This window comes from Culicoides brevitarsis, chromosome 3 (assembly GCF_036172545.1).
Source record: "Culicoides brevitarsis isolate CSIRO-B50_1 chromosome 3, AGI_CSIRO_Cbre_v1, whole genome shotgun sequence".
Lineage (NCBI taxonomy): Eukaryota > Metazoa > Arthropoda > Insecta > Diptera > Ceratopogonidae > Culicoides > Culicoides brevitarsis.
The window spans coordinates 4,880,893-4,899,935 of NC_087087.1; the positions used below are offsets into that span (position 1 = coordinate 4,880,893).

At 23.7% G+C, this 19,043-nt stretch overlaps 1 protein-coding gene across 2 annotated transcripts; it reads left to right on the forward strand.

The window, feature by feature from the left end:
- Positions 1 to 2,009: 2,009 nt before the first annotated feature.
- On the forward strand, positions 2,010 to 17,849 carry LOC134833464 (plastin-1). Of its 2 annotated transcripts, none has more exons than XM_063847782.1 (6): positions 2,010 to 2,078; positions 13,569 to 14,468; positions 14,544 to 14,754; positions 15,630 to 15,908; positions 15,970 to 16,223; positions 16,725 to 17,849. In XM_063847782.1, the coding sequence occupies exons 1-6, from the start codon at positions 2,016 to 2,018 to the stop codon at positions 16,938 to 16,940; spliced, it is 1,923 nt and encodes a 640-aa protein (XP_063703852.1). In that variant the 5' UTR covers positions 2,010 to 2,015; the 3' UTR covers positions 16,941 to 17,849. The 2 variants fall into 2 exon arrangements, with proteins under 2 accessions (XP_063703852.1, XP_063703851.1); XM_063847781.1 differs by lacking the exon at positions 2,010 to 2,078 and adding an exon at positions 11,401 to 11,553.
- The last annotated feature ends 1,194 nt before the right edge of the window (positions 17,850 to 19,043 follow it).

Sequence of the window (19,043 nt, forward strand, 5' to 3'; positions counted from 1 at the left end):
ATACAAGAAAATTATTATAAAAAAATATTTATCAAAAAAAGTAGATTTTTTAGATGTAAAATGCGATAAATTTTGATTAATTTTAAAAATTTTTATTAAAAAATTAAAGTTTTTATTTAAAAATTCAAAAATTTCATTTAAAAATTAAAATTTTTTATTGAAAAATTCAAAAAAATTATTTAAAAATTTAAAACTTTTAAGAAAAGATCTTGGATCTTGAAAAAAAAGTGATCTAAAAAATACATAACCTCAAATAATTTTTATCGTTTTGAGGTTAGTTTAAACAAAGAGTCTCAAAAGATCTAAATTTTATATGAAATCTGAAATAAATCATAAAAATATGATAAATTGTAAGAAAATCAGCTTTAATAAACAAATTAATTATAATATTTGTACCTAACCTCAAAATTTAAAAGATTCATTCTTCGGTTTTTTTTTTCGAAAAGTTTAATGTTTTCGCTGAATATAAATTTAATCAATATTAAATTCATCATAAAAAGATTAAAATATTCAATTTTTGAACCAAAATAGGTTCAGATTTCAGGGGTTATTTTTTATAAATTTAAAATTTTTGTTAAATTTTGAGGTTAGATCTTTAAATGTTTATTCACATTTAATTTAGTCGAGATTTTTAAAATTAAAAATTAACTTTTGTCAAAAATTTTCAATATTTGAACCATAAGCAGTTCAGATTCAAGAAAAATTTTGAAATTCATGATAAATTTATACTTTTTGAGGTTATAGATCTTCTTATATTATTATTTAATTTAAATTATTTAAAGTTAAATCTCGAGATTTTTACAAAAAAAAAACTTTTTTAAATTTAATTAAAAATTTAAATATTGTTATAAAAGTGTGAATTTCATAGGAAAATATTTACTTAAAAATCATAACCTCAAAAAATTTTGATCTCTTTTAGGTTATGTTACTTAAAAATTTGTTCATAAATTGATTAAAAATCAAAACTTAAAAAAAAAATTTTTGAAAAAATATTTTTAGTTAGAAATCAATCAAGAAATTCAAAATTTCTTATAAAAATTCATTCTAACCTCAAAAAAACTTCTGATCACTTTGAGGTTATATCTCTCATTTCCTCAAATAACCTCAAAATTTATCGCATTTCGCATCAATATAGTATTATATTACAAAAAAAGCAACGACCTGCTTGAACAAAGTTCATCAGAATATAAAAACTATAGTAATTTATTGTGATAGCAATTAAGAAAATGAAAAATGAGAAAAACAACCATATCAACAAACATATCATTAGGCAGTAAGTTTCAAGTTTAAATGTTTCAGTGATGATTGTTATTGAATTTCTAGTCTATCTAACGTTGAAAAATTGTTAAAAATCTATCAAAGGGCTATCATTTACCTTCAAAAGTATTAAAATTGCATTGAATTTTGTTGTTTAAATTAATTAGTTGGCACTCGTTCGAGTGATGTTTAAATTTTAACAAAAAAAAAATTATATGAATGTTATTGCACTAAATGCAAAAAAATAAAAGTAAATGTACCTAAAAGGAAGAAAATTAAAGAAATAAAAGAATATTTAGAGGAAATTTATGGATTTTAACAAATTTTTCATTCAAAAATTGCGCATTTTTCCCTCTCGCGGCGAGAATTTAAACTAATTTCCGCTTGACAGTTCAACTTTTCGCCGCATTTCCGTTTTTGTCGTAATTTATCAATTTCATACGACTCAAAAGGCAATGGGTACTGTATCACAGCGACGTATAAACTCCGCCGTGTATGCTGTGATCGCCGGATAACAGTACTTGTAGAAAATTGAGACGAATGAAAGTGATAATTGAAGCACAGATGGCGCTGGCGTCCTTATCACTTTCATTCGTCTCGGTTCCATCAATCGGAATGGAAAAAATCGGTGATCGGAATGGAAAAAACCGGTGATCGGAATGGAAAAATCGGTGCCGGAAATGGAAAATGACCAAGATCAGACGCCCTCTGTGGTGACTTTTGGATTTTGACTTCAGTTCAGCTCCGTCAATCGCAAAATGTCAATCGTAAAAAGTTTAAGTGCCGAAGAAAAGGCAGAATATCGTGAGAAATTCGATGAAGTAAGTACCAAAAAATGCAGCAAAATGCGTAAAAACGTGCCCGAAACGCATCTCAACAAGTGTTTAGTGAAAAATCCCTCGAAAAACGGAGAAAAAGTGAAAAACATGAGACCGTCTCGTCTTACGTACGCCCAAAATAACAAATATCTCGTACATAAATGTTATACGACACCAAAAAAAATTGTAGAAGATGATGATGTTAAAATAGTATTTTTTATGTGTATTTATTCAAATTATAATCAATATTTGTGTACGCAGGAAATCCATTAAAGAAGTGTGTTTCACGGTTTTTTCGACCGCGATTATGCAAGAAATCCAAAAAAAAAGTGAAAAAAAATTAAATTAAAAAAAAATTTCTTAAAAAAAAATTCTCAAAAAGTCTCCCGGCAAGAAATTCATCAAAAGACCCCCCAAAACGCGAAATTTTTCCATAAAAAATCCAATAAAGACAAACACGTCATACGTAAAAACACACCAGGAGGAGACATGGAGGCAATCCCTTTTCACACATATTCATGCGAGTTTCCGAGAAATTTTATTGGACATGACGGGCATGACTCATCATGTCAACTTAAATACTCCAATCGCGCGCATAAATAAACAACAAACGACTTTATTATTTCGCTTTTTTGAGTTATTATTCACTTTCGCCAGTCGCAACGCATTAAAGTTAGTTAAAACAAACGATTTTAGCATTGAAAGTGCAGCAACTCGTCATCGTCGTGAGTCATTCGATAAGTAGTCGATGATGCTTTGAATTAACAACAAGTTTTTTCGCGCATTAAAATTTTTTTATTAACAAGAAATTCGCTGTGATGAATGATTAATAGCATTACACGCGTGTTTGATGTAAATATTGAAAATGTTAGATGTTTCAATTAAATGATGAAAATTATTTATTGATGAAGAAAAAAGTTGAAAAAATTTTATTCGGTAGATGAAAATAGAAAAAGTGCTTTAAAAAGAAAAACATTTTTAATAATTTTAAAAAAAATTTTCTTGTAAAAACTCGAAAATAATTTTTTATATTTTTCTTCAAATTTAAAATTAAACAAATTAATTTTTGTGACATTTTTTAGCTGATTTTAAGTGATTTTAATTTTTTTTTAAATTAAAAAATTTTTAAAAAATTTAATTTTATTAAATTAAAAAAAGTTAAATTTTTAAATTAAAAAATTTAAATTTTTACCTACTTTATTTTTTTTTTATTTTTTAACCTTAAAAAAAATTAAATATTAATTAAATATTTAAAATTCAAAGTTACATTGAAAAATTTAGACATTTTTATTTAAATTTTTAATTATTTGAATTAAGGCCGCTCCAAACGAAAATCAAAAATTAATTTTAAAATTTAAAAAAAAATTTAAAAATTTTTAAAATTATCGTTTTTTGTTTATTTTCAAAATTTTTCAAGACATTTTCAAAAAAAATTATTAAATATTTTTTATTTTATTTTTTTTTTGAAAACCATATTTTTTGAATTTTCGAGATAAAAAATTTTTTTAAAATTACTGAATTTTTTTTTGACAAAAAAAAATTTTTTTTAAAAGTTATTTTTTATGAAATTTTAATTTTTCAATTTTTAATTAAAAATCTTAAAAATTTTTAATTTATTTTTCAAAAAATTTTAAAAAACAACAAAAATTTTTCAAAATCAAAAATTGCTAAAAAAAATTTTGTATGAAAATAAAATTTGAAAATTTTTTTTAATGACAATTTTCAAAAATTTTGGACAATTTATTTTTAATTTTTTATGATAATTATTTAAAATAAAAAAAATAATTTGTAATAATTTGATTTAAAAATCAAAATTTGATTTGTTTTTCAAAAAATCTTACATGATTTTTTAAATTAAATCAAAAGTTTCATAAAAAATTAATTAAACTTTAATTTTTTTTTAAATTTTATTAATTTGTTTGAAATTTTATAAATTTGAAAAAAATTTTAAAAATTAAAAATTTTGAGCTTTAACAAAAAAAAAAAATATTTTTTTTAAATTCGTTAATTTTTTTGAAATTTATATTAATTTTTTTTAATAAATTTTTTTTTATTTTTAGAAAAAAAATTTTTTTTTATTATTTAAAAAAAATAATAATATTTTTTTAAATAAATTTTCATTAACTTTTTATAATAAATTTTTTTTTTTCGATTATTTTACAAACCTCGCCAAAAAAAAATTAATATAAAATTCCATAAAAGTAATAAAAAATATCCAATAATACCTAATAATAAATAACAAACAAACAACGAGGTAAATAAATAAATAATAAAAAAATAAAACAATACAATTAATATTTCAAACATTATTACGACTACCTTCTATTGTTGTTCGTTCTTTTTTTATTATTAACTTTTTTATTATTTCTATCAAATACCAAACAGCCATAAATCCCCCGTAAAAAACCCAAAAAAAGCAAAACAATACAATATTGGCTAATTTTTGGGCCCTCACAAAGCCCTCGAGGGAGAAAGTAGCTTCTCTCTCCAAAATTAAAACTTTAACCAAAAAAATTTCAAGTTCAATGAATGAATCAAATGTATTTTTTTTACCGAAATAATCCGACTAACGATCTCTCTAATAACTAGCTAAGTAACTGATTGAACTTGTATCTCTTTCACGAAGAAGTCTTTAACGAGATAAAAAGCGTAATGAGACAAAGTGTAATAAAATAAAAATAAAAAAGATTAAAATTCCTTAAAACAAACATGTCAATTGTTAAAGAGTGATCTTGTTTTCATTTCGTGAATGAAATAAAGCAAGCAAGAAACAGACGATGGAATAACTAAAAAATTATAAAGAAGACAATTGTTTTGGAACGTTTTTGTTAAAAAAAAATGGTTTACTCATGAGATGAAGTGATGCGATGCGATTTAACAAAAAGTGGGTTAATTTAGGCAATTTTTTAGTGAATTATGGGATTGTGAATTGCCTTTTAAATTGATTTGAGCTAAATTTCTTCTTTATTTTCGCCAAAAAAAAATGATTTTTAAATTAGTTTTTTTAATTTTAAAAATTAAACTGAACTTCAGAAAGTAAAAAACTTCAAAATATTTAGAAAAAAATTAAATTTTGGACTTTCAAGATTTTTGAAAATTGAAAAATTTGACTTTGAAAGGATTTTTTAATAATGAAAAGTTATTTTTTTGATAAAATTTCTGATTAAAACTCAAAAACATTTTCCTTTTCGAACTAAAAAGTTGCTCAAAACGCCGAAGATCATTGAAAATTCTTCTTGAATGACCATTTGAAGCCTTAAAATGCAATTCTGAATCAAAAAATTCTTTTTAAGCTCCTTTCAAATAACTTTTTAAGCTTCACAATAAAAATTCTCAACTAAAAATTCCTTCATAGCTTGAATTCCTTCATGCCAAACAACTCCGCTTGCTCTACAAAACTCATTTCAATATCGATACAACAAAGTTTACGCTCTCTCGAATCACGTCTCATATCCCAAAATGACGTAATATTTCTGTTGTTGTCAATATTTTATACTACACATTCCTTTTAATTTATATTTCATGGCTTTTTTCTCTATTTATTTAACAAACGTTCAAGCAATTGTATCCTCAGTACAGCTATGGGCAACGAACGAAGTTGAAGTTGAAATCGTAGACTAAACATTTCTTGTTCTTTTATTTTTTTTAACAATAACAAATGATTACTGAGGATTATTATATTCCAACCACGTCTCTCTCTTGCTCTCTCTTTATACGGACAATTCCTATAAAAAAAAGTGTCAGTTTTTTCTTGTCTTCTACTTCACACAACCCACACTGATGGTCAGAAATTATTTTTAAATCACTTCTTGCTGATTTTTTTGGAGAAACATCTTTTTGACATGGGTCTCGATCGCTTTTTTTTCGTCATCAACCGGGAGTTGTTGCAACGAAAGACGATGAAAAAGCATAAAAATGCCATCAATTCCCACATAAATCGGTACAATGCACATTTTTACCCGACACCAACTCACATTTTATGTTCAGTGAAGTTGCTCATGTCTTCCGAAAATTCACACCGAACATTGTTTTGTTATGTAAAACGTACTTTCTCACTTACGCCGCTACCAGTAGATGCATCTCTACCATCATGATGTTTGCATTTCAATGAAACCAGACCAATTGTCTAAAGTCGTAAAACTGTGTCATGATGGTTGGTAGTTGACAAATTAAACGACACAGGCCAAAAACATGTTAATTTATGTTTTTAACAAGTTATGTTGCAGCACGTACAAAATGACCTTTTTTTTACTGAATTTCAAGAATTCCTGCCCGAAGAAGAGCTGTGTGGAATTTAATAGGAATTTTGAATGTTTTGCCTTGAATTGCTTGAGTTCGTGAATGACACGTATGATGTCAGAACTCGACTCGATAGATCGACGCAAGACAGGATTTTTTTTTTGCTTAGAATGCGACACGATTCCCGTATTTGTATGAAAAAGTTGGATATTTTGTATGAAACTCGTGAATTAGAAGGTAAATAGTGTTCACGACGACGACGACGACATCATTCAAGTTCGGCAAAAATTGTGAAGAATTTGTGTTTCGCAGGTCAGAAGAAAATTTTCACTTAAAATAGCACGTGAAATAAGCATTAAACCCCTTGATTTTTAACTATATGAGCTCTCCATGAGTTGCAATAGTTTAAAAATCTGAAAATTCTTGATGAAATAGTTGATCTTTCTTCAATTCTTCCTGAAAGAAAAAAAAATAGTTATTTTTGTTCAACTGCCAAATAAAACTTACCTGATCGACTCCATGTTCGCTTTTGACTTGATGAGATTTTAAAAAATATTTTTTTTTTCGCGCAAAACATTTGGGACCTCAAAACTAACATTTTTCTCCATGAAACATATGCTCGGAAATGTATAGTTTCGCCAAACACCCGTTGGTTTCAAAATTTGAATTCAAATACATAAAAAAAATAAATAAAAAAAAAAAAAAAAAATAAAAAAAAATTAAAAAAAAAAAAATAAAAAAATTAAATAAAAATTTAAAAAAAAAATTAAATTAAATTAAAAAAAAAATAATATAAAATAAAAAAAAAAATGTTTTTTTTACAAAAAAAAAAATTTTGAAATTATCAATTAAATTTTTAATCAAACTTTAATATTAAATTTTTTTATTAAATTCAATAAATCACGCGAGACACAAATTTCTCACAATATAATATTAACTGCAGTTCATACAAACACAGAATCGAACAACGTACAAAAGTATTGTTAACTTATGGTAATTTCAAGGCCATATTCTTGTTGTTTACTTCACATCACATCACATACTTTATTTTATTTTATTTATTGGAGAAGCAAAAAAAAATTTTTTTTTCGGTACAACGAATTTCAGTGAGAAACAAAAAAAAAACACAAAATGTACAGTTATCACGCTCGTCAAAATAATCATTTGTCCCCGAAACAAAAAAATAAATAAATAAATAAAAATTTCATAGTTCAAAGTGCATTAACTTCAAAAAGAGATTTATAAAAATACTTTTAACGGAAATGCATTTTATGCTCACTTCTGCGTTTTTTTTTTATTATTTTCACTTACACATGAGACGTCGGCAATGCAAACAAGCCGTATAAAAATTAAAATTACTATATTTATTTTTATAAAGTTGTTGCAATGTGTACAAATTTCTGCTTACACAGATGATTTGAGCAGTGAAGACAGGCAGCGATAAAGTTGCAATATTATAATTTTGTTTGTTGAAAATATGCATTATTATGCATGCGGTTTGATGGATTTTTAGAAATCGTTTAGTGAGTGATGTTTAAAATTGCATTTATTTGCATTTAAAGAGGTTTTTTTTGCCACACATGGTTCTGAAAGTGAAAAATTTGTATTGAAATTTCTTTAAGAAATGTAAAATTTTTATTAAAAATTTAATAAAAAAATACTTAATTAAAAAAAATATTAAATGAAATTAAATTAAAAATTATTAAATTAAATTAAAAAAAATTAAACTTTTAAAATTAGATTTTATTAAATTCTTGACTTATTTTTTTTTAATTTAAGAAGTTGTTTTGATAAATTTTATAAATTTATTTTAAATAAATTAAAATTAATTTTTTAAATAAATTCAATTAATTTTTATTAAATAAATTTAAAATAATAAAAATTTAATTTTTTAAAATTATTTTTTTTTTTAAATTTTATCTTAATAATCTCTTAATATGAATAAATTAAAATTAATTTTTTAAATAAATTTATTAAATAAATTAAATAAATCTCTTTAAAATAATTAAAATTTAAATTTTATTTTTTATTTTATAAATTTCGAGATAAATTTTTATTTTTTTTTTAAATCTTTTATTTCTAATTAAGAGAAAAATAACAAAATTTAAGGATAGGAAAGTTCAAAACTTAAGGTTAAAAAAAATTTTTTTTGACTTGATTTGATAAAAAAAATTATTTTTAATTATAACTTTCAAAAAATTATGATTTTTTTTTGAATAAACAAATCAAAAATATTTACAAATTTTTTAAAATTATCCTTCAGAACAAAAAAAAATATAAATTTTTAATTTAATTTAAAATTTTTCAAAAGCAATTTATTTATTTTTATTTTAAAAAAATATTAAAAATTTAATAAAAAAAATTTAAATTAATTTTAATTTAATTAATTATTTTTTTTTTTTGAATTAATTAAAAATTATTTTCTTACAAAAGTAAAAAAATTGAAATAAATAAATATTAAATATTAATATTAAAAAAATAAAATATTTAAAAAAAATATTAAAAACAAAAAAAAATATTTTTTTAATTTAATTAAAAATTTTAAAACTTGAAAAAATTATAAAAAAAAATCTAAAAAAAATTATTCATATAAAAAATATGAAAAAAAAAATTAAAAAGCAACTCTTGAAGCAATGTCATGATATTTTGACACAAAACCGCTAAATTTTAGGTTCAACTCACCCTTTTCCTTCCTCGAGGCTCCTTCGCTGTCACTCAAGCGGCACGAAACGTTCCTTATTTTATCGCATCGCATGATGTCTTTGTCGCCCACGCTCCCTCAATGCCAATCGAACTTTGCTCCATCATCTCCGTTTTCAACTGAATCGCTGCTAATAACATTATTATTATGATTATTCATAAAAAAAAAATATTCACGCACAACTCGCAAACGACCACAATCCGCGTACATGCAATCTTTATTTATTTATTTTTTTCCACGACGTTACACTTAATTAGCATTTCAATGATAAACCTCAATCATCGTTACCTAAGCAATGCATGTTGCATTCATGTGTCTCGTGCGTACAAAAGAGAGCGACGAGGAAGCAGATGTATCATCTCTCGGAAACCCAATTCTTTCTCCAACACGCAGAAAAAAAAGCCGGAAGACGGAAATTCATCACTTTTGTGGCTTTTCTCACAACTTTTCCACGGAAAAAAAATCATTTTTTGCCGAATCACGACAGAAAAATCTGTTTGTTCGTCTAATCACAACAACAGAAGCTCGTTTCGTTGACTGTCTGTCAGTTTTTGCGCCTACACAAAGTGCTCTATGATTCACGTTCGCTGTAAAGTAAGCGAAGAATAAACAGAAAAGTGCGCGTATGACTCAAGAAATTACAGAATTTACGATATTTTCTTATCTTTTAAGTCATAATAAATGTACTTGCTCGCAATTTACGCCTTGTGTGCTCTGAGTAAATATTATTACGAAGAAATGTTCGTCATTAGCAACCTTTAGTCTGTCGGTTGTGATAGCAAGTTGTGCGAAATTCACAATGAGACGATTTTTTATTCATGGAAATAATTACTTCCTGGATTGATTTTTGATCCTTGAACTAAAAAAAAATATTGGATTTTGTAAGAATTTAATTGAAAATTTTGTTTAAAGACTTACTTGAGAAATTTTCGTTCAATTTTAAATTTAATTAGTTAACGTTTAAGTTAGATTTTTTAATTTGATTAGTTAACAATTTTTAACTAAAAATATATTTTTTTTAGAATTTTATAATTTTTTAATTTTTATTTAATTTTTATTTTTTTTTCTTTTCACCATTTTTAAACCTCAGGAAAAATTATAACAATTCGTCTGCAAATATATAAAAAAAATTAATAATTAATTTAAAAAAATTTAAACAAATCGAGTTTAATACCGATTTTTTTTTCTTCAAATTCGTTGAAAAACTAAATTTTAATTTTAAAAATAATAAATTTTTAATTATTTAAATATTAAGAAACTTTTTAAAAATTATCTTAAAAGTGATCATTTTAATGACAATTTTAAACAAATTTTTTTCTTTTAAAAAAATTTATTTTTTTTTAAGATTTATAAAAATGATTTATAAAAAAATTAATTATTTTATTATTTAATAAATAATTCCAATGAGATTTTGCAAAAAAATAAATTAAATCGAGATCTTGAGGGTCATAAAAAATTTTTTAAATAAATTTAAAATAATGCAATTTAAAAAAAAAGTTTTGAAAAATTCTTTTTGAAAAAAGAAATGTGAAAAAAATTTATTTAAATAATTTTTTCGTTAATTTAAACTTAAGTTAATTTTAAGCTAATTTTTTTATTCGAATTATTTTTTTATTTTAAATTATGTAAAATAAATAATATTTATTAATAAAAAAAAATAATTTAAAAAAAATTATTTTTAGTAGAAAAAAAACTAAAAATTAATCAATTTTAAAAATTTTGATTTTCAACTAATTTTTTTTTTTTGCAAATTAACTTGACAAAATTTTAACAGAAAATAATAAAAATTAAAATAAATAATTAAAATTCAAGAAAAAAATTAAAAAATAATTCAAAAAACTTCCCTTTTGACATTTCCAACAAATTTTCTCCTTTAAATGTACCTTAAATTGTGTCTCATTTACATGTCGGCTTATTAAACGTTTTTATCTAATCCCCGCACAAATACAATTAGCGACAAATTCAAGCTAAAAATTATGCAAATACTTTGTTCATGAAAAATCTTCTTTTTATTCGAAAAAACTGTTCCTTTTTAACGATCATTCCCTGTAAACAAAAAAAAACATTTGATAAGACAAGCACTTTTTATCTCACCCTTGCCGTTTTTTTTAAAGCTGCCTGATAACAAAAAGTCATATTTTCAATCAAAAAATATTTTGTTGTGCATTTTCTACTGAATCGGATTTAATTTTTTTTGCATTTAATTTTAATTTTTCGTTAAAAAGACAAAATTAACAATTTTCAAGCAACTCAGAGTTGTTTTTTTTTTCATGGAAAAAAAAAAATAAAAAAGATATCGCACACACAACTCTTTTTTATCGCACTCAACTGATAATAGCCACAAAGGCGTTAACTTTTTTCTCCTCAGTATTGACTCAGACTTGAAACCAGTAGAAAGTGCGTCGTCAACAATTCCCGTGATTTAAAAAAAAAAAAAAAAAAATTAAAAAAAAAATGACCGAAGTTCACGAAAGTTCGCTCAGCGCCGAACAAGAATTGGAAAACCTTAAAATTGAAATTAAAGAATATTGGGACGAAGTAAGTTTCGTAAAAATGTTCGAAAAGTGTGTCGCTGATTAATTGCTCGTGATTCACACAACATTTATCATGCACTGATGCATGGACTTGATGAAAAAGAAAAAAAAAATCAAGTGGCATCTTATTATTTTTAATTTTTACTGCGATTCGATATCAAAACGTTACGTAATCGAGTTTTGTGTCACGCTTGATTAAACATATTGTTTCGTGTGTCGAACAAACGCGATCATGTCATAAACCGCAAACATCTACGAGCGCTATTTAAGTCATGAATACGTAAAAAAATGATGAATGTAATCTAAGACGATGATTGTAAATAATTAACGTGATCAGATTCTGATTAAAATATTTTTTCCGTTGAAAGTTTTGCTTGAAGAAAATTTTAAAAAATGGGATGAAATGGCTTTGTGATGTCTGTCTGTTAGAAAATTTTTCTAAAATGTAAATTTTTTTACAATAAAAATTTTAATTTTGATTAAAAGTTGACGGTTTGAAATAATTGAAAAAAAATTTTATTAAAAAATTTGCTTCAAAAATTGAAATTTTTGCATTCAGGGTTGCCAAAAATCATAAAAATGAGATTTTTGATCCCTTTAATCAAAAATTATGAAATTTTTGACCTTAGTTAGAAATAATTTCAAAGATTTTCTTAATTAAAATTGAAAAAAAAATAACATACAGTGTTGCCAAAAATTATCAATTCGATTTTTTTCATACCTCGAATTTCCCAAAAAATTAGAAAATTTTGAATATATTAAGTTTAATGCTTGATTTGAATCAATTGCAAAAAATTTTCTTAAAAAAATTGTTTGAAAAATTGAAACTTTTGACATAGTGTTGCCAAATATTATTTTAAAAAACTTTAAAATGAAATTTAATTTAATTTTAAAAGCTTTAAAATTATCAATTTATGAAATTTTTAAGCTTGGTTTGATATGGAAAAATTTTTCTTATAATTTTTTTTTTTCAAGAAAATTAAAATTTTTGACATGTAGTGTTGCCAAAATTCAGCAATTAAATGTTTTTGAACCCTTATATCAAAAATGGAAAAAGAAATATGACATAATTAAGTTTCAATGTGTATTTTTGATTCATTAAAATAAATATTTATATAAAAATGCCTCGAAAAAAGAAGTTTTTTACATTCAGGGTTGCCAAAAATTACATAAAGATCTTTATTTATCCTTCATATCAAAAATATCATCCTCCATTAAATTTTTTTATTTCATTTAAAATAATGAAAAAATATATTTTTTGATAAATTAGCTTGAAAATTAATTTTTTTGACACACAGTGTTGCCAAAAATTAACAAATTCAAGAATTTTTACATCTCCAATCTTCATAAAATACTTTTTTTTTAATTTAATGCTTCGTTAAGAATAAATTGAAACATATTTTCTTAAAAATTCGCTTTAAGAATAGAAAATTTTACAATGCAGGGTTGCCAAAAATAATAAAATAATTTTTTTTCGGCTCTTATATCAAAAATTATAAATTAATAAAAATATTATACTTGGTTTAAATTAATTGCAATATATTTTTTTTTTGTAAAATTTAAATAAAAAAATAAAAAAAATACTTACAGTGTTGCCAAATAAATCCAAAAAATGCGCTCTAATGATCCTCATAAAACCGCAAACGACGAGTTTCAACTTGTAACGTACAATTAAGTACTGTGAATATCATATTAAATGAAAGATGTTTATAAAGCAATAAGTGTCAAATGGACACTTGCTTATAAAAACCACAGAAAATAAATATTTCATAAACCCTAAGCTTAAATTATTCAATGACACACTCAATTGAATGAGTTTTTCAGGTGATTAGATACAGATTTTAACGTGATAGTGCGGTTTTTTGTTCGAAATTCAGCTGAAATGAACAGGAAATTTTTTAAAGATTAATAATTTAAAAAAAAAACAATAATTTCGAGGAATTTTTCAAAAAGTCATATCTAATCTACAAAAAAAAATATTTTTCATATTTTAATTGAATTTAATTTTTTTTTTCACAGATTGACAAAAACAAAGATGGCTTTATCGACTTGAGCGAATTGAAAGATGCCCTCGACAATGTGGGCTTCAAGTTGCCCGGGTACCAAGTGCGACAGATGATCGACGAGATGCGCAACAAAAAGCGGATACAAAACGACGGCAAAATGGCGTACAACGAATTCGAGCAAATTTGCGTGGATCTCAAGTCGAAAGATGTCGCAAGCACGTTCGGCAAAAATCTGTCAAAACGCGAAGATATCGAGAAAATTGGCGGGCTTTCGGATCAATCTGCTGCCGGAACGACACATTCTGTACGCAACGAGGAACAATTGGCGTTCAGCGATTGGATCAACAGCAATTTGGGTCACGATCAGGATTTGAAGCATTTGTTGCCGATCGATCCGGAGGGCAAGCAGTTGTACGAAAAAATCAAAGACGGCATTTTATTGTGCAAAATTATCAATCATTCGTGTCCCGATACGATCGACGAACGTGCGATAAACAAGAAAAATCTCACGGTTTACACGAAATTCGAGAATTTGACGTTGGCTTTGGTGTCGTCGCAAGCCATCGGATGCAATATCGTCAATATCGATGCCCATGACTTGGCAAAGGGCAAGCAACATTTGGTTCTCGGGCTTTTGTGGCAAATTATTCGCATCGGTTTGTTCAGTCATATCACGTTGGATCATTGTCCGGGACTTGCGGGCTTGTTGTACGACGGCGAACGCTTGGAAGACCTCATGAAACTGAGTCCGGAACAAATTTTGCTGCGATGGGTGAACCATCATTTGGAACGGGCAGGCGTTCAACGGAGATGCACAAATTTCCAAAGCGACATCACAGATTCGGAGATTTATACGCATTTGTTGCATCAAATTGCGCCTGCGGATGCCGGGGTTACGTTAGAGGCGTTGCATGTAAGTTCAAGTTTTTTTATTTTTTTGAGAAATTTTCATAAATTTCATTTTTTTGATCAAAAATTTTTATTTTAGGAGCCATTCCAAAACGAAAGAGCGGAGAAAATGTTGCAACAAGCTGCGAAATTGAATTGTCGGGCATTCGTTACGCCCCAAGATGTCGTCAATGGCGTTTATAAGTTGAATCTTGCTTTTGTCGCCAATTTGTTCAATAATCATCCCGGATTGGAGCGACCTGCGGAAATTGATGGACTGGAAACTATCGAAGAGACTCGCGAGGAGAAGAGTAAGTTCACTGAAAATTTTTAAAAAATTAATTTTTATTTAAAAAATTTCAAAAGTTTTTCATAAAAAATTAATTTTTGAAAATTTTTTAAGATGAAAAATGCTTTTTGAACGAGAAAATAGTTCAAAACTATTTTAAATTTGTTTAAAAATGCATTTTTGAACTTACTTTTTGCTTGATTTAATTAATTGAAAAAAAAAATTCTTCAAAATTCATAATTTTTCGAAAATATTTGACAGCTGTCATATTTCAAATACCAAATTTTCACATGATTTTTGCTAAAAAGTAAATTTATGAGAATTTTAAATTAATTTTTCATCATAATAAAATTTTTATTTTTGATAATAATTTAAAAAACTGATAATTTTCTAAAAATTTTGACAGCTGTCAAATGTCAAATTGAGACATTTTTACATGATTTGAGCTTTAAAGCTAAACCAGAGAGAAAAAATATTTAATTAAAATTAAGAAAATTTCCTTATTTTTCTCAAAAATTGACAATTTTTTAAAATTTTGATAGCTGTCAATTATGTGATTTTTATTTTAAAATAAAATAATTTTAAAGAATACAAAAAAAAATATGAATTAAATTTTAAAAAATTAATTTAAAAATTATTAAAATAATTAATAATTAAAATTTTGACAGTGCTCAGTAATTTTGACAGCTGTCAATTTTTTTTCGTTCGGCAAAATTAGAATTTTTCCATATTTTTGACAAAAATTTTTTTTTTTTAAATTAAATTGGAAAATTTTTCGAAAAAAATACCAAAAAAAATTTAAAAATTAAAATTTTATAAAAAACTTTGACATCTGTCAACTGTCAAAAAAAATTTTTTTTCGATCTTTTCTTAATAAAATTTTAATTTTTTTCATAGCTTATCGTAACTGGATGAACTCAATGGGCGTCAAACCTTACGTCAACTGGCTTTATTCCGATTTAGCTGATGGTTTAGTTATTTTCCAATTGTTTGAAGTCATCAAGCCAGGAACTGTCAACTGGAATCGCGTTCATAAGAAATTCACACCGATGCGAAAATTCATGGAAAAATTAGAAAATTGCAATTATGCCGTCGAATTGGGAAAACAATTGAAATTCTCGCTCGTTGGAATTGCCGGAAACGATCTTAGCGAAGGAAATGCTACGTTGACACTTGGTAAGAGAAAATTTATTGAAATTTAAAAATTTTATTAAAAAAAATATTTTTTTTAATATAGCTTTAATTTGGCAATTGATGCGCGCCTATACACTTACCATCCTATCGAAATTGGCTCAAAGCGGAAATCCAATCGTCGAAAAGGAAATCGTTCAATGGGCGAACAACAAATTGAGTTCCGCTGGTAAAAGTTCAAGCATAAAGAGTTTCCAAGATTCATCAATTGCCACAGGCAAACAAGTGATAGACTTAATCGATGCCATCAAGCCAGGTAGCATTAATTACGAGCTCGTGAAGGATTCCGGAGATCCAGAGGTAAATTTTGATTTTTTTTCTTAATTATTTAAAAAAATATATTTTGTAAATTTTTTTAATTAATTTTTTAAAATAATTTTTTAATTAATTTAATTTTTAATTAAAAAAAATTTAATTTAATTTTAAAAAATAATAATTTTTTTTTATTTAAAAAATAAATGATTTAAATAAAAAAAATAAATTAAATCAAAAAATAATTTTTAAAATATAAATTAAAAAAATTTTTTTTTATTTTAATTTAAAAAAAATATTTTTTAAATTTTTTTTTAATAAAATAATATATTTAATCAATTTTTACTTGAATTAAAAATTTAAATTATTTGAAAATTGAAACTTAAAATTTCTTTTAAATAAACATATTTTTTATATTTTTCTTCTTTAAATTATTATTTTTTTTATTTTAAAAAAATAATTAAAAATTTAATTAAATTATTTTACAATGAAAATATATATATTTTTTTTTACATAAAAAATTAAATTTTTCAATTTTTTTCCTTTCAGGACAACATCGAGAACGCCAAATACGCCGTTTCCATGGCACGTAAAATTGGCGCTCGCGTTTACGCTCTGCCCGAAGACATAACCGAAGTAAAGCCCAAAATGGTGATGACACTCTTTGCATGTCTCATGGCGCTTGATTACGTCCCCAACATGGATAGCGTGAAAACCGAAAATGGATCGAGCGCTGTGACAACCACAAACGGAGACGAGTCGTAAAACGTAAAGTCGTGAATTCTGTGAAAAAAAAAGTAACAAAAAGCGGGGCATCATGACATGAAACTACCCAGAAACATACCATATTATAAATAAAAAAAAATATTTTATCTTTAACATTTAAGTATGTAAGAGCGAAAGCAGGAAAGTTAATGAAAAAAAAAGTATCGTAAGTGTAATAATTTTTAGGCGTAATGTTATTAATTATTAATAATGAAATATATTTAAAAAAAAAATACAAAAAAAATATATTTAACCCCAAAATTTTCCGCTTATTACCGTATTATTCGTAAATATCCAAATTAATTAAATTACCGTACGCATTTAATTTTTTTCCTTTATAAAATCCTATTTTTAAAATATATTTTTTTATGTTTAAAACTAAATATTAATATTGCAATTGTTAATGAATGTCGTACTCTTCCGCAATTAAATTTAATTTAAATAATTTTATCTAAATGGATAAAAAATATATATTTTCCTAATTTTACAACTTTAATAGAAAAAAAAAGTTATTTTAATTTTTAAATAAATAAAAAAAAAGTATAATTAAAAAAAAAACAATAATCAACAAATTATATTAAAAAAATTTTGCAAATAATATTTTAAAAAAATATGCTACAAAACCATAAAATAATAAAACAATTATAAAAATATAAGTAAAATTAATACAAAAAATATATAATATAAAATATTATATAATAATATTATATTATTCGATACGATATGTATAATAATATAATATTTAATAAACATGATAAGGAAGCAAGATGGGCATAGAACTTGAAAAAGGAAGATAAAAAATTGTAATTATTTAGGTATTATTATTGAAAAAAATGTTGTTCTACTTTTTTTTGTATGTTTTATATTAATTATATGAGTTTTTATGAATAAAATTATATAAAAAATTTATGATTTTGTATATTTTCTGCTTTATTTTTATTATTTTTAAGATTTTAATGAAAAATATATATTTTTTCTATTTCTATGTCTTACTAAAAAATTATGATTTATGAAAATAAATAAAAAAGTTTATATTTTAAATATTATTTTTTTTATTATTATTATTATTTTTTTTTTTATATTTTTTACACAAAAATATTAATTTTTTATATTATTTAATTAAATTATTAAATATTTAATATAAATAAATAATTTAAATTAATTATTTTTCATAAAAAAAATATATTTCATAATATATATTTTTATTTTTTATATAAATTATTTAAAAAAAATATAATTTAAATATTTTTATGTATGATATATGTTATAAAAGTTACAAAAATCGTTAATTTAAATTTAAAAAATAAATTTTCGAACATTATTTTAATATATATCATTCATAAAATTTTAATTTTTTGTATAAAAATATATGTTTAATAATATATATTTTTATTTTTTTTATAAAATATTTAAAAAATGTATAATTAAAATATTTTTATGTATGATATATGTTATAAAAATTACAAAAATCGTTAATTTAAATTTTAAAAAATAAATTTTTGAACATTATTTCAACATATATCATATATAAAAATATATATTTTAATTATATATAATTATTATTTATATAATATATAATTTTTTATTATATATTTAATGAAATTTTTAATAATTTATATAAAAAGTATTAAAATATATATATTTTTAATACATTTTCTTAAAAAAAATTTAAAAGAAAAAAATTAAAATAATAATTTATCTCACCTATCTCGCCATTTACTCCCTAAACTAATTTTAAAAAAAATATTAATAGTTACCAAAAATATATTTACCGTGTGTCAAAAGTTACTCAAACCAAGTTTGTAATTTCTTTAAAAAAATTTAAATGTTAAGCTTTGCATTTTTCGTGTTATTGCATATTTCATGGTTTAACCAAAAAATAAAAATAAATTTGTTACTTCAATGTTCCTTTATCTTAACTTTTGAAGTGATTTGTGCATGCAATGTTTGTTTTCAATAATAAATATTATAAATTTAGAGGTTTCGATAAATAAAAATGATAAGAAAGGAATTCGAGAGCAATGAAATTAATAAACTTACCTCATAAATTACAAGATAAGATAAAAAAAAATATGAAACAAAGTAGCTAGGTAATTGAACAAT

What these genes read in the sequence shown, in the direction of transcription:
- LOC134833464 (XM_063847781.1), top strand. Translation starts at nt 11,470, where the DNA reads ATGACCGAAGTTCACGAAAGTTCGCTCAGCGCCGAACAAGAATTGGAA. An exon ending in AAATGCTACGTTGACACTTG is followed by an intron (nt 15,909 to 15,969) that starts GTAAGAGAAAAT and finishes TTTTTAATATAG; the next exon opens with CTTTAATTTGGCAATTGATG. An exon ending in AGGATTCCGGAGATCCAGAG is followed by an intron (nt 16,224 to 16,724) that starts GTAAATTTTGAT and finishes TTTTCCTTTCAG; the next exon opens with GACAACATCGAGAACGCCAA.